The 14,467-nt window shown below is 38.7% G+C and overlaps 3 protein-coding genes across 4 annotated transcripts; all 3 read right to left on the bottom strand.

Annotated features, from left to right (window-relative positions):
• Positions 1 to 1,410: 1,410 nt before the first annotated feature.
• Positions 1,411 to 3,502, bottom strand: LOC147855599 (pentatricopeptide repeat-containing protein At2g13600-like). 2 transcript variants are annotated; one of them, XM_087330502.1, is made up of 2 exons: positions 1,805 to 3,502; positions 1,411 to 1,699 (listed from the first exon to the last, which is right to left on the bottom strand). In XM_087330502.1, the coding sequence occupies exons 1-2, from the start codon at positions 3,348 to 3,350 to the stop codon at positions 1,524 to 1,526; spliced, it is 1,722 nt and encodes a 573-aa protein (XP_087186628.1). In that variant the 5' UTR covers positions 3,351 to 3,502; the 3' UTR covers positions 1,411 to 1,523. The 2 variants fall into 2 exon arrangements, with proteins under 2 accessions (XP_087186628.1, XP_087186629.1); XM_087330503.1 differs by having other exon boundaries at positions 1,943 to 3,502.
• A 2,893-nt stretch (positions 3,503 to 6,395) lies between these two features.
• Positions 6,396 to 8,439, bottom strand: LOC147855598 (uncharacterized). The gene is made up of 6 exons (XM_087330652.1): positions 8,325 to 8,439; positions 7,844 to 8,225; positions 7,623 to 7,737; positions 7,208 to 7,534; positions 7,015 to 7,125; positions 6,396 to 6,575 (listed from the first exon to the last, which is right to left on the bottom strand). Exons 2-6 carry the CDS (start codon positions 7,975 to 7,977, stop codon positions 6,474 to 6,476), a joined length of 789 nt encoding a protein of 262 aa, XP_087186778.1. The 5' UTR covers positions 7,978 to 8,225; positions 8,325 to 8,439; the 3' UTR covers positions 6,396 to 6,473.
• A 76-nt stretch (positions 8,440 to 8,515) lies between these two features.
• Positions 8,516 to 11,501, bottom strand: LOC147855597 (uncharacterized). The gene is made up of 6 exons (XM_087330651.1): positions 11,408 to 11,501; positions 11,158 to 11,284; positions 10,854 to 11,033; positions 10,189 to 10,696; positions 9,295 to 10,024; positions 8,516 to 8,594 (listed from the first exon to the last, which is right to left on the bottom strand). Exons 1-5 carry the CDS (start codon positions 11,499 to 11,501, stop codon positions 9,788 to 9,790), a joined length of 1,146 nt encoding a protein of 381 aa, XP_087186777.1. The 3' UTR covers positions 8,516 to 8,594; positions 9,295 to 9,787.
• Between the last annotated feature and the right edge of the window lie 2,966 nt (positions 11,502 to 14,467).

Raw genomic sequence — 14,467 nt, 5'->3', positions numbered from 1 at the left:
ACAATGTAGAAAAAGTGGCCAAAAAAACCCATATCCAAGTCATGGAAGAGTTTGCCACAAATATGATACTCATTGCATTGTACATTGTACACTTTGGCATGTTTCTAGGATAACTTACGCAAGAATCCCATCAAAGTGATCTATGTGCCCAACAAGAATGTGTTTTTCTTGCTTGCAGATTGCATTATGAGATGTATAGGAAAATTCACATATGCAATATAAATACACCTCAAATGGAATGTGAGTTTACAGAGCTATTGTTTATAAAGAAGCTTTGCATGAATTAGATAATCAACTGATAAATGACTGATACCCCTTCCTTGGATAGGAATGTGAGTTTACGGAGCTATTGTTTATAAAGAAGCTTTGCATGAATTAGATAACCATCTGATAAATGACTGATACCCCTTCCTTGGGTAGGAGTGGTGAATAGTGGCAGCCTGTTGTAAAGAACTGGTAAATGACTGATACCCCTTCCTTGGATAGGAGTGTGGTCAATAGTGACTGCCGGTTGCAAAGAACTAATAAGTGAGTGTTACCCCTTCCTCTGATAGGAGTTTAATCCATTGGCAACTCTATAGTAGGTTGGCACATGGACCCTGGACCCTGCTATTAGTCAATCCTTCAGTTATTGCATCCACTTATACTGCTGCTTGGGGCTCCATGGGATGGCAGAGCCCAGTCATCTAATAAATCCTAAACCTTTTTTATAAGAGCGAACTCTAATAAATACTTACCAACCCAGGACTAAACACTCTCTACCTTAGGCAGACACTTTTGTTATTGCTGTGTTGCAAGCTGGACTTGATTGAGGATATGCTTCAGTTGACAGTTTTGTCAAGCAAGGTGAATGCTCACCAAAAAAACAGCATGCAACACTTGAATTCTCTTTACTTTGCATGAAGGGAGAACAAGAGAGAAGAATATTAAAGTTCAACATACCAAAGATTTTAAACTGGCATTCTTGGTCATGTCCTTGTAGGCATCGATGCTGAAATTTACTAGGCCACATTCTCCTTATGTGCAAAATATCAACGATATCTCAATCCTAATATGCATGAAGTTGAATGACCATTAAGTCATCCTTACTTCCATGTGTGTTCTCGTGATTCCATTGATTTCGAAACCTTCTTCGCGCAATGCTTCAATCACCCCCTCACAAGAATGTGGATAAAAACTACAATTTCACTTACATCCAACAATGCAATGTGATGCAGATGGTGACTCATGTTGTCACTCTTGCAAGCCCTTTCACCTCTAATCAAAACGACAACAGAACAGCAAGGTTTACATTTACGACATCCGCATTTAATAGATTTTAAATGATTATTGTCATCCACTCCAAATATCAGAATCATATTTCTAGTGCATTCTATCTTGCATACTGCTTCTTCCACATGGCTCTGGATAACATCTTCAACATTAAATTTTCATTCAAAAGAAATAACTCATTTGCTTGATAATTCTTAATGTTTGAAGGTCCAACCCCTGGGCTTCACATTTGTTGTCAGTCCACACACCTTTCACAACTGCACTTTTGTTTCTCGGAGAAGCACATGTTTTGCTTCCTTGTGCATGCCAGCAGCTGCAAATATGTTTCCCATGCAGACATATGCAGCAGCACATCTCTCATCCAGTTGTAGTATTTGCCGAAAGGTCCACTCCCCGAGTTCTATATTTGCCCACTTCTGACAAGCACCTAACAGAGAAAGCCACAATTCAAGACGATCAGAAGATGGAACTTTTTCAATCAGTTCTAATGCTTGATCAAAATGCCCAGCACCACTAAGAAGGTCAACCATACAGTTGTTCAGTTCGATAGCTGGTACTGAACAGTAGAAAGTGTGTGTACCATAAAAGATTGTTCGGCCCTCTTCCACTCGACCTCCATGACTGCATGCACTCAACAAAACCACAAAAATAACCAGATCTGGAGTCATACCTTCTGCTACCATTTCCCTGAACAAGTCAAAAACCTTTTTCTCCTTGCCCAAGAGGGCATACCCAGCCATTAACGCTGTGCAGGATGTGACATTTTGCATAGAAAGCTCATGGAAGACTTCTCGTGCCTTTTGGAGCACACCACATTTGGCATACATATCTACCAGCGCAGTACCAAGGAAAATATCTTTTTCTAACAAACCTTGCTTGCTGATTTCAGTGTGTATGTCTTCTCCCATTTCCAGGAATCCGGCACTTCCACAAGCTTTCAAAACAGACACAAAAGTGATGGCATCTGGAGAGAAGCCCTCTTTCTGCATCTTCACAAAGCAGGTTAGAGCTTCATCAGCAAGCCCTTCTTGAACATAACCAGCCATCAATGCAGTCCAAGAAGCAACATTCCACATTGGAAGCTCATCGAATACTTCTTGTGCATTTCTAACCCTTCCACATTTTCCGTACATATCCACTAATGCAGTACCAAACAAGATATTATCTTTCAATATGCTCTGCTTTGTAGCTGTTACATATATCTCTTCTCCCATTCTGAGAGATTTTATGCTACCACAAGCTTTCAAAACGCAAATGTATGTGATCAAATCAGGAGAAAGGGCCTCCTCTTGCATTTTTCTGAAGCATTTGAGAGCTTCATTACTAAGCCCATGTTGGTTATATGCAGTGATCATTGAATTCCACGATACGACATCCCGAGTCAGGAGCTCATCAAAAACTCGTTGTGCTTTTGTGAGCATGTTACATTTGGAATACATATCCAACACTGCATTCCCTAATATAATGTTTTCCTCTAATAGTCCCTTCTTTCTCACCTCTGCATATATCTCTTCTCCCATCTCAGCACACCGTATGCTGCTGCAAGCTTTCAAAACACAAATAAAGGTAACTGCATTTGGGGTCAAATTAGTCTCATGTTTCATCTGTTTGAAACAATGGAGAGCTTCATGACCAAACCCTAGCTGAGCATATCCAGATATGAGTGAATTCCACGACACAATATTCCGAGAAGGAGTATGTTGAAACACATCTAGTGCTTCACAGAAAGCCCCACATTTGGTATACATGGTAAGCAAGGCATTGCTAATACAAGTGTCCTTTGATAACACGTCATTGTTTAGGACATGGGCATGGATCAATTTGGCCGTGTACAGGTCTTTTCGTTTCCCACAGGATTTGATAAGGTCTAAAAGAGAGTTCCGATCTAGACGTACCAGTCCATGGAGAATTCCAGGATTTGACCTCTCCTGGGATGCCTTTCCTTTCAACTTTTGGGTCCATGAAGGCAAAGAAAATGAGGAGGAGGATGACAACAAAGACGGTGGTGATGGTTGTTGTACCGAGCTCCTGCTGCTGTGATCGAAATGTGTTGAAGGTAGGAGACAAGCAGCAGCCATGCTCTGCAACTGCGATACACATACATCTCATAGAATTCCAATGCCAATTTTGACGTCTCATTTCATATCCATTACTGCAGCGAAACACTATATCATGCTCACACAAATATATGTATGATTCAGGGACATCTCTCTCTCTCTCTCTCTCTCTCTCTCTCTGTTTCTATCTATCTCTCTTTCTCTCTCTCACTCTTTCTGTCTCTCTCTCACTCTGTTTCTATCTCTCTCTTACTCTTTCTGTCTCTCTCTTAGTATGTTTCTCACTATTTAGCTTAAAACTCTATTTTTATTTTGTATTTTCGATGAATAGGTAAATATCCCTTTTTTTTCTTTTCTTTTCTTTTCTTTTTTTCTTTTTTTTCCAAAAAAAAATATCCCTTTTTTTTAAACCATTTGTGTCATGGGCCAATTTTTCTTTTCTTTTTTTTTCCAAAAAAAGTATCCCATCTTTTGTTGTAACCATTTGTCTCATGGGCCAATTTTTGGCCTTACAAGACGTTAATATATCTTTCTTTCTTTCTTTCTTTCTTTCTCTCTCTTACTCTCTCTTTTTGTGTTTTTGGCAAAAACACACAATTATATTAATAAATGTGTGTGTTAATATATGTGTGTGAAAAACACTACATATGTACAAGTTACAATACATATTACAATGTGGGCGTCACAATAGACTACAATAGGCAAGACAAACACAATTATATTAATAAATGTGTGTGAAAAACACTACATACTTACAATACTTACAATGGGCATCACAATAGAGTACAATTGGCAAAAGAAGAACACTCCAGTGAGGAAAGAATTGAATTTCCCACTTGCTCCAATAAAGAAAATTGTCACATTCGTACTCCCTTTAACTTTCCCAGATATGCTTTGACTCCATGCCTACCATCAAATACAAAAGCATTCCGCATATCCCAATTATGACTAACAATCGGCAATAGTTTGGTTCGGTTTGAGAGTGTCAAAATCGAACCATTTAAATTTTTTGAAACTTGAACTGAACCAAACCAAACCACGAAACTGTTAAAACCGTGGTTTCGTGGTTCGGTTTTGGTTTTCAACTTAGGTCAAAATTCAAATTTAAAACATTTCATTAATTTAAATTTTACATTTTCAAAATTTTAAAGATTTTCCTAAAATGTGAGAATAAGGCCTGAAAATGAAAAGATTCTTTAAAAACAAGTTTTTAAAAATTTTTAAAAATTAAAAATATAAAACTGTTAAATCGTTTAAACCATGGTTTCTAATTGTTGAAACCAAACCGAACCGTTTAAAAAAACATGACCTTAAACCGAAGCGTTTAAACCATTAAGCCATGGTTTCGCGGTTCGGTTCGGTTCAAACCGAACTATCCTGACTATTAATTATGACACAATCCCCAATACCTCAGAAATTGGAAAACGATTGCCATCTCTGATTTTGGATCAACATGTGTAAATTGTGCTAACACCCACTGTCTCAAGTTAAATAACATTGATTTTGGGTCAACCTGCGTAAATTGTGCAAACACCCATTGTCTCAAGTCAAATAACACCGTGATAAAACTTGTCAATTTTTAGAAATGTAACTCCAAATCTTACAAGCAATCGGACATCGTATAAAATGATGAGTATTATCTTCCATTTCAACAATGCAAACGAAGCAATTACTCGTTGCTAGTCCAGTCCACGACGCTTTAGAGCTAATCCCAAAGGCAAATCCTCCAATCAAAACTCCCCAAATGAAGACCTTTGCTACAAGTGGCAATTTAGACTGCCAACAACATTTTACGATCTGCCACTACCCATGATCAGATTTGTGTATTTTCCATTCTTCTTCAACCTTAGATGATAGCAATCCAAGTGACTTGACAAAGCAATGATAGAAAAGATTAGCAATCACTTGTAAAAATGACGTATGACCCCGTAAACACCAATCAATCCGTGTGTGTTCTCCTGTTTGTAAAGGTAAAGGACCTTGCATCCATGCAATATTTTGTAATTGTTGCCAAATAAACCCATAATTATGTACGATGTGTAATAATTGTCGCGCTTCAACAAACTCCAAAATTCTTTGAGATGGGGCTTCAACTACATCTCCCATCTCTTTGACCCCAAAACGAAACAAACGATTAAACTAAGAGTGCGATCTCTCCTTTCCACGCCAACATAATAACTTAGAAGACAAGTACTAACTGTTTTTGCAAAGAATTACAATGCTCTCTACTAGATGATGGATTCCATACACATAAAAAGAGTGTTTTTTGCCATGAGATAACCAAGTATTGAACACATGAAGAGCCATGAATCTTAAGTGAAATACATCCATTCAATAATTGCCATCATGAAGCCTTAATCGTTATCCTCCCATATGTTAAACCTTTATTCTCAATGAATATTGAACAATAGGTATTTGTGGTTGTGAGTCTAAACACGTCTTGTAATAATGAAATCTATGAGCCATCATATGCCTAGATAAGTCCAATATTCCAACTCGCCTAGGCACTTAGGGGTTGCTAGATGATTCCACACAACATATATGGTCACTCTTTTTTTCTTGTTGTAATTGGCTTACACTAGTGGTAAGTCATTACATTATTAGCACTATGTCTTGGGTTCGAAATCCAATTTCTCACCTCTCCATTATTCTATAGATATCTCTCACATCCATCTATTCTGTTTCGTAGATAAAATGTCCTCACTAGAGGTATAGTTGTATATATATCTCAATGCAACATTTAACAACATTTAGATTTGTGGTTTGCCATATATTACCATCTAGGTTACTCAAAAGTATATAAGTTACATGCTTGCCTGTTTTTTTAATCATTCTATCCTTAAATGTTAGTGTTTCTTATGCGACAAATACAACGTCAAAAAGATACATTGACAAAAGATATTGCATTTGGAGGTGCAATTATCAAAGTAAAACATTACATACACATAAACAAAGCAAAAATATGGATGCATAAAATTGACCAAATATATGTGCTACATTATTGAGTCAAAGTGTACTAATAATCGACATCCTTATCGGTATGAATGAAGTATGGGGAGATTATCGGTATGGATGAAGTATGGGGAGAAACCCGATAACCTTTCCCTCTATCCTTCAGAATCCTTTGTATTCCAATGATATCTACTATCTATTATTATCTCCAACGGAAATGGTCAGCTCGCCTCCGCGATATAGAGTGGTTGCCCCATGTAGCTTCTCTTGGATGTGCTTCACAATCTTCTCGATGTATTCATTCCATCCAATTTACAGATATAAGGTTAACAACAACAAGAAAAATACTTCGTATACATTCATACATACATTGCACTCACGTTCAAATGTGACTCTATGTAGTTATGCACTAATTAATTAAAGGAAAAAGGGAAAAGTTTTATATCAGGCACTCAAGCTAAAATCTCACTTTATGCACTAATTTACTATAAAGAAAAAAGCTTTATATACATGCATAGATAAGACACTTAAATGCAGCAATTTACTAAAGAATAAAATCTTAGATAGACACTGTATGCACCAAATTACCTAAAGAAAAAAAACTTTATATCCATACGTAGGTAGACACCGTATGCACCAAATTACCAAAGAAAAAAGCTTTATAGACAGATAGGGACTCAAGCTCACACAGATTTGTTTATGTTTGTTTTTAATGGAGAAAAAGGATGGATATCTTGTCTTGGTCGGCTGGATTATTGAGGACCAGGAAGGTGTTGTTGATGACCAGCGCTCTTACGTGTAAATCCATGGCCTCTTCCTGCTTCTCCTTCAACAGCTTCAGAAGCTGTTGCCAATCAACCTCTTTCAGTCAATTAAATGAAATTGGAAACCCAAATGTGAAGTTTGAAAAACAAAATGGGAAGTACATGATCAAGGCGATTTGCATAACTTTCAGCCTTCTCCTCGGCTATTCCATAACCATATAAATCCTTCAAAGCATATGAATCTGTAGCCACAGCTGGCCGAGAATGGTGGCGATTGCCATCTTCTTTGATTACTTTTAATGCCGATCCTCCTCTGTCTTTCTCAATTACTGATTTCATGTAAGCCTCATCATGATCACCAGAGAGTTTATCTGGAACCGTATTGATGAAGCGACCTTTCAGAGTTTCCGCATCTACTAGCTGTTCTTCTAATTTGATGCCAGCCTGTACTTGATCCGTGGAGAACTTATCTGTTACAGGAACTTGCACCTTTGCATCATGTGAACTATTCTGTCAGTAAAATTCCAGCTCCGATCAAATCCATATTTAAATGATCCCTTTGACCTAGACTTCGCACCTTAATTTCCATCTTATTATCTTCTTCTGTTCTTGCTTCAGAATTAGCATTGATCCGTGCAACTATATCTTTCTTGCCTTCGAAATTGAATTTAAATGCTTTTTCAGAAGCCTCTCTGTACTCAGAATAATGCCACTCGATTGAGATTATAAAGACAATTATAGACTTATATTGATTGGATTAAAGCAGTAAGCTTCTTATTTTGTTTCCAGTGATTTTACCGCAGAAGTCCAGTAGACTTTGTCCTGCCCAAAAGAGAATGACCCGCTGAGCTAGTCTTAGTGCTGCCAATTAGTCCATTTCCTGCATTAGACTTGCTCTTTCCAAGGAGAGAATTTTCCTGGGAAGATGTCATATTGCTTGATTTCACATTTCATTACATATTTTCGAATCAGCATTGGGATAGATTAAGCATTTTTTCTGTATCAGTAGCAATCGACCTGGTCTATGTGTCTTTTGTTTGGTTGAAGTGATGCAGATGGAAATGAAGATTTCTGGAGCGATCCAGCTAAAGCATTGACCCCCATCTGAGCAGCGTCATTTTGTGTAGGTACAGTAGGAGATTTGACAGTGATTCTCTTTGGATCAATAGCCATATCTGATCTGTAATCAATAGGAATCACCAAGGTTTGCCTCTGAATAGCTATTTAACCTTACACAATTATTAACCTTAAGGTCAGAAGACAATGAGCGTTCGCAAACCTTGAAGATTGAAGTGTCAACGTCTTCTCTATCTTACTCGGAGTCTGGCCACCTTGGAGAAGCCTCTTAGGAGCCAGATTTAGGGAAGATTTCAAGACGAGGTTGTTCCTAGATTGAATGTTGTTTTTAGGTAGGTTAGTGCATGGTTCCCTGCATTGTTTCTTTGAGCTCAATGAATCGGATGATTCTGCTTCTGCGTCTGCAATCAATTTGTTGATTGCATCTGAGTGTGCAAGAGAATCTGATGTCTGTATATTTGCATCGAACTTCCTGTTTAATTACCATGCCTTATAATCAATCAATCTCCTCCTCTCTAAACAAGTAAGGCATTTTATTATAGAGAGAACGTTTGATAGTACAAAAAAACTCTATTCTTGGAACAACCCCTCATTTTTCCAGCATAGATTTGCTATGTAGCTTTTATCTCAATATTGATTTTGTTGTCTTGTAAAAGAAATAGAAAATATAAAAAGGAATGTGTCAATCCTGAACAAGACAATTTCAAGTGTACTTTGGACATTTAAATAATGCTTTTGAAATTTACCTGCAAACACTATATGCGTCAAGCAACGGATGATTGTCTAGAATAGGGAAAGACGATAAACGTTTCGAAAAAAACTACTAACCATAGAACATTATGTATGAATCTAAGTACCTGGTAGAAAGTTCTTCCGATGCCAACTTCAAGTACCAGAGCTTACATTTAAATAGAAATTCCACAGAGAACAATTAATTGAGAAAATCCACTCATATAGTTATGTATTATGTTTCAATGCATTGAATATCTGAGAAGACATTTCCCCATATCATTAACTGTGTAAATTACAACGGTTGCAGATCACGTGAAGAACAGATTTGTGAATACCCAAACATTTTCAATAATTTCAAAGGTAGTGAGGACAAATAAGAATACAGAAATCGTTATAATTTCATGGCATACTTTGCACCATTATCAATAGAGAATGCTTACCGTTTTGCTTGCATATTCTGGGGTAATTTCTCCACAATTTCAGCGTTTTCCAAGTTGTACTTCTGTTGGGGATGACAACTACCATTGGAAATTTTTACTTGTTGGCTGGAAAGGCCCAAGACAGATATTTACTTGTTAAAGTATCATAACTATTGACACATTATCTGGAGAAAACAAATTGGTACCTATTAAATCTGGATTTTGTACAGATGCCTGATTGTGCTAGCGTTTTCAATGTCCTGATTCCAACACTCTCTTGCAAACCCTTTGTGGTTATTCTGTGTGGTGATGGCGTTTCTTCTTGAGGTGTCCCTGATCTTTTACTAAAGCAATAATCGGACTCAGTGTTATTTTTATTTCTGTTCAGATCTATAATGACCTACTATTGAAATGCAAAAGAGGACTTTCAATATGAGTGGCACAAGAAGCTATTTCTCTTCAGTGTTAATAAGAACCTTTTAACAAGAGTGTTTCTAAATAAATAAGATCGTCATCATATAACAAAAGTATTAAACCTGATTTCTGATTTGATTTCATTCAGTTTTACTGCTTCCACCTCAGAAGGTGGTAACGTGTCCGAGGTGGCTTCAGCTTCATGGTTGTTTTCACTTAACTTCTCTATGTGCTGCTTTCTATTTTCTTGCTTTGGACTAAGTTTTGGAGATTCCGGCTGCTTTGGGAGCAATTGTATGCATCCACTATCCAGCTCAATAGGTGTTCTCTCTTTGTGCTCGATGTCATATAAACAGTATCAAAGTATGAACCTTGAAGAAACCAAAGAAATGTGCAGAAAGAAGACGCAATTCTAAATGATGACAATCGGAAATGATTGCAGTTACTGAGGTTCCAAAAACCAATTTAAGGAATACAGCAAAAAAAACACTATATATATACGCAGTGATCACCTAAAATTTCTTTCTCATCAGCACTAACTATCTCTGCAGTAGCTGCATTGGCTGAAGACGTTGCATAACTGCTAGTCCTCCTTTTTGCTGATGGACAATCGTCAGATTCCATGGACGTTTGTTCGTGAGAGTCATGGATACTTAGAGTACGTTTAGTTTGGGATATTTTATCACTAGAGAAGGTAAGGGATCTTCTTCTGTCAGATGTTGGATCTCCTCTCTGAATTCTACCACTTCCATTGTGATCTATGCTTGTAGCAGCCATTAGTTCATCAGCTATTGGATCTTGTTTCTGATTTTGAAGGTTAAGATGCTTGCCTATACTTGTTTCTTTTTCGTCATATTCAAACAGATTATTGAGTGACTCCGCCTTTTTGCCGCCATATTTACCACCTGCATCAGGTGGGCCAAAATCTTCCTTTTCGTTCTGCAGAGACGTTTTGCTTTTTGGATCTTTATTTGTCTTCAGTGTGTCGTCCAAATCAAAATCATCAAGCCTGCGCGCGTAAGAAAACGTGATCGAACAGATTTGCAATTAATTATACAGTCACGTTTTGCTAAGTTCTCAGAGTTTCCTCTTCGACTGACACCCCATCCATAGAAAGGAACTCCTTAGCTTTACAACTCAGAGAAACGCCTAGAGATTAGCCATACCCGTTGAACTCGAAACAGAATTTCGAATTTCCTTTCTTGCTGGTGTCGCGCGTCTTCTGCTCCGCTTTGGCACTGTCTCTTGTTTTAGAAACTGATCGGATGGGAAAGTCAAGGTCGGGCATATCAATATTAAAGCTTGATAGAGCATTCAAACTGCGATCGAAATCGAAATCCATGTCCCTGCATCACGCAGGAAATTTTAAACGAAGATTCAAAGTCAAGTTTCCAGAATATATGTATATATAGAGAGAGAGAGGGATAGGGAGAAGAAAACGAACCGAACGGATTGATCGGGCATACTTACATTTTGGCCAGGGAAAACGATTTCTTACTATTCTTTTGAGCTGCTTCATCATCGTCAAAGTTCAAATATGCAGATAACGGTTCCCCAGGCTTCCATGAAGACATGAAATCATCCCCAAGATCATCATCTGAGCATGAAAACGACAGCTTTTCTGAGTCCATAATTAGTATATATATCACGATTTGAACTCTGCAAACTGATTCGCCGCATTGATTCTTTTAGATGATGCCAAATAAGGATCTAAACGCACCAAAACTGATTTTCTCGCTAGTTTTCTGCCGGGCCATATTATCTTTACTGAAGATAATATTCCTTGACGATGGATCTGGGAAAGGAAACGCCATGGTTTTAGTAGAATTTCATCACAGAATACTTCCGTAAAGAATTAAGAAAAGAACCAGCACATCTAATGTGATCGGACCGACGGGGGGGGGGGGAAGAAATTTGAGCAAATCAAAGAAGACCTATCAAACATTGCAAGCAAAAACAAGCAGAAAAAAAACAAGAAAAAGAAAAACTGCATCGCTTAATGGATTTACATGAATTACCGAGACGGGATCTTTCTTGAGCTAATTAGATTTGGAGGATGGTGAACAGAAGAAGAACCATATGGGTATGAGGAACGTGATCTTAGTTAGCAGAGGGGCGAGGAAGGAAACGTAGCAGAGAGAGAGAGAGAGAGAGAGCACTTCCATGGCAGCGGCTCAGGTTGCCACCATTGGGCTGGCGGGCGGGCGGGCGGGCGTCCGGGCTGCGGCCCCGGCCGGACACTTCGTAAAGGCCGCACGGCCGGCCAGCCCCCGCAAGTGTGCCTCTAGAAGAAAATCCTAGGTAAGTAGAGTGTGAAAGAAGCTAGCCGCTCGGGAAACCCCACGCTCACTCTCGAAAGAGAGAGAGAGAGAGAGAGAGTCAGTGGCTAGGGTGTGAGAAAAGCGAGCCGGACCCCCTCGGGAAGATGGATATTATTCGGTGGCATTTGCCACTAAGGATCGTGGTATGTGGCCGTGCTTCCGACAAACGATTCCCTTTCTCAACACGTCCCCTCGTAAGCGTGTGCACTTTGTGTGTGCGTCCATACGCATGTGCGTGTGTGTGCGCGTGTGTACGAGAGCATGAGCACTGTGTGTGCGTATGCATGAGTGCATGTGTGCGGGTGACGTTTTGATCTAGCACGTTTAACGTGTTGTGCCCCCTCTATGTGTGGCGTGCTTGGATTCCACAAATATGCGCACGGCTTGGATGTGTAAAAATGTTACATGCACTGTGCACTGGAGCGAACACATGAACACGTGCGTGGGATTCCTGTTTTGTGTACACAATTGAGCTTGTGTGTGTGTGTGAAAGAGATTCATATATGGACAAATCCCACATGATGGAAAAAATTAAACCCCAATGGTCAATCACGTTCCCAAGATTAAGCATTGGCTAAAGGAATGATGCTAGTGGGAACATATAGTTCCCCAACATGTTCTTCTCAAGGAGAGCCTTACCGAGCACTTTTGCAATAAAAACTGTTGCAGACATCGATTAGCCCCTTAGCCAATAACTAGAGTATGTCTTTGTAGGTTTCAAGGAAAACAATTTTTCTGTCATGGAGAGTCGTGTTCTTCTCAAGGAGAGCCTTACCGAGCACTTTTACAATAAAAACTGTTGCATACATCGATTAGCCCCTTAGCCAAGAACTAGAGTATGTCTTTGTAGGTTTCAAGGAAAACAATTTTTCTGTCATGGAGAGTCATGCCAAGACGTCTTATGTGCCATACCTACATGATCAACTCATCGGCAAAATAAGGAAATTAGTCATTTGCTTTCTCCTTTGGCGCGTATTCCCTAAAACAATGTCATGTAAGATAATAAGAGAGACCATTAAATCAATTTGAATATATAAATTTAAAGGCATTCAAGAGAATTGCAATTTTAGTTTTCTCCCTTATAATAGTTTTGGTTATGTGATTTTATCCGGATTACATTATTTGGAAAACCCTTTTATTTAGGGTGGGAAAATTAAGAGAAAATGAACTAAGACTAAAAAATATTGGTACCTTGAGTTTTAGTGTGTCAAGTGTGTGATCGATGTCCACATTGCCCATGCTATCGTAGTAGGCCTCCCACACACAGCACACCCGTGTGATTTGCTACCTCATGATTTGGTTGGCAGACAAAGCTTGGGCATTGATTTCCCAAAACTTGTGAACTTGACAATATTTACTCTCTTCTTCATCATATAGCATTTTGGATATCGCTCTAGAAAACTAAAAATGGTATTGTCTCTTTTAATAGGCACCGATCCATTTATTGTCCTTATCCTTGCATAGGTCCTTCATTTTGGCAAAATGTACATCAACAGGTTCATATATGTGGCATGTTTCATTGTCATCCCTATGCGTTGGAGATAAACCCTCCCATCCATTCCATTCAAGGGGTTTTGAACCCTTAAACCTTGTGCTCCAATCGTTAGCTCTTACTATTTGAGCTATGGTTTCCAAAAACCATGTCGTTTCAACTTTACATTTTCGCAAATTTCTCCCTTTGAACATGCCACATCATTGATTTATAATTCTAACATATATAGCTAATGGGACCCACAACTTTCCTGTATAGGGTCCCTAATATGAACACATCCCCACTAATTCCCCAAATGCATGAATTTGTACTAAGTTGGGGCTGAATATCAATCCTAGACTTCTGAATTGGATTTGAACATCGAGTAGATTTGGGAGATAGGGTGGCAGAAGAAGCATGTCTTTCGTTGAATCCAAATATATTTTCAATCCAAGCTCGCGTTCCATCGGGACCAATTGGGAAGGGTGCCCCAATCAACTGAGATCTCTTTATATACTAAGTCTGCATGCTTACGCATTGTCCAACGAAACATTCCTATGAAACTTTTGAAACTTGATTTATAGATTTATTTATTTTTACTTTTACGGGGGATCTCGCCACGTTCATTGGAGGCTTTCCATGATTATGTGATGGTGAGGAGACCACTTTCAATTATCAAACCCACATACCTTCTCTTCAACATTGTGACCCTTGAATGGCGTGTGGATAGTCCTTGCTCTACTTCCGCCACTCTCTCTTCATTTGAGACGTTGAACATAATTTTGAGACTTGTCCAAAAACACGTGTATATGAATGTTCTCATGACCCCCACGCCCCTCCTTGTCATTTTGGTGGGTTCTAATCAATCCTTCTCTCTTGTACTCCCTTGCATTCACACATTGCCATGAATTTGTTCTTTCTTTGCCCCTTTATAGCTTGTTCATTTGAAGTCATTGGATCATACATGTGATGCTTGGATTTTGGCATG

Source organism: Azolla caroliniana, unplaced genomic scaffold, assembly GCF_043228905.1.
Source record: "Azolla caroliniana isolate FFs.n. ecotype wild unplaced genomic scaffold, voAzoCaro1.0.p SCAF_14, whole genome shotgun sequence".
Taxonomy (NCBI): Eukaryota; Viridiplantae; Streptophyta; class Polypodiopsida; order Salviniales; family Salviniaceae; genus Azolla; species Azolla caroliniana.
Note: the sequence above shows the minus strand (reverse complement) of the source record. Positions and strands in the feature narration are given on the sequence as shown.

Excerpts from the sequence above, each read along its gene's own strand:
- LOC147855598 (XM_087330652.1), bottom strand. The coding sequence starts at position 7,977 with ATGACATCTTCCCAGGAAAATTCTCTCCTTGGAAAGAGCAAGTCTAAT. Across the intron at positions 7,738-7,843 it reads AAGTCTACTGGACTTCTGCG|AGAGGCTTCTGAAAAAGCAT; the intron begins GTAAAATCACTG and ends TTCTGAGTACAG. Across the intron at positions 7,126-7,207 it reads ATGCAAATCGCCTTGATCAT|CTTCTGAAGCTGTTGAAGGA; the intron begins GTACTTCCCATT and ends GATTGGCAACAG.
- LOC147855599 (XM_087330502.1), bottom strand. The coding sequence starts at position 3,350 with ATGGCTGCTGCTTGTCTCCTACCTTCAACACATTTCGATCACAGCAGC. Across the intron at positions 1,700-1,804 it reads AGCTATCGAACTGAACAACT|GTGCTTGTCAGAAGTGGGCA; the intron begins GTATGGTTGACC and ends TTTCTCTGTTAG.
- LOC147855597 (XM_087330651.1), bottom strand. The coding sequence starts at position 11,501 with ATGGCGTTTCCTTTCCCAGATCCATCGTCAAGGAATATTATCTTCAGT. Across the intron at positions 11,034-11,157 it reads TCGTTTTCCCTGGCCAAAAT|GGACATGGATTTCGATTTCG; the intron begins GTAAGTATGCCC and ends TGCGTGATGCAG. Across the intron at positions 10,025-10,188 it reads AAATTTTAGGTGATCACTGC|CACAAAGAGAGAACACCTAT; the intron begins GTATATATATAG and ends TATGACATCGAG.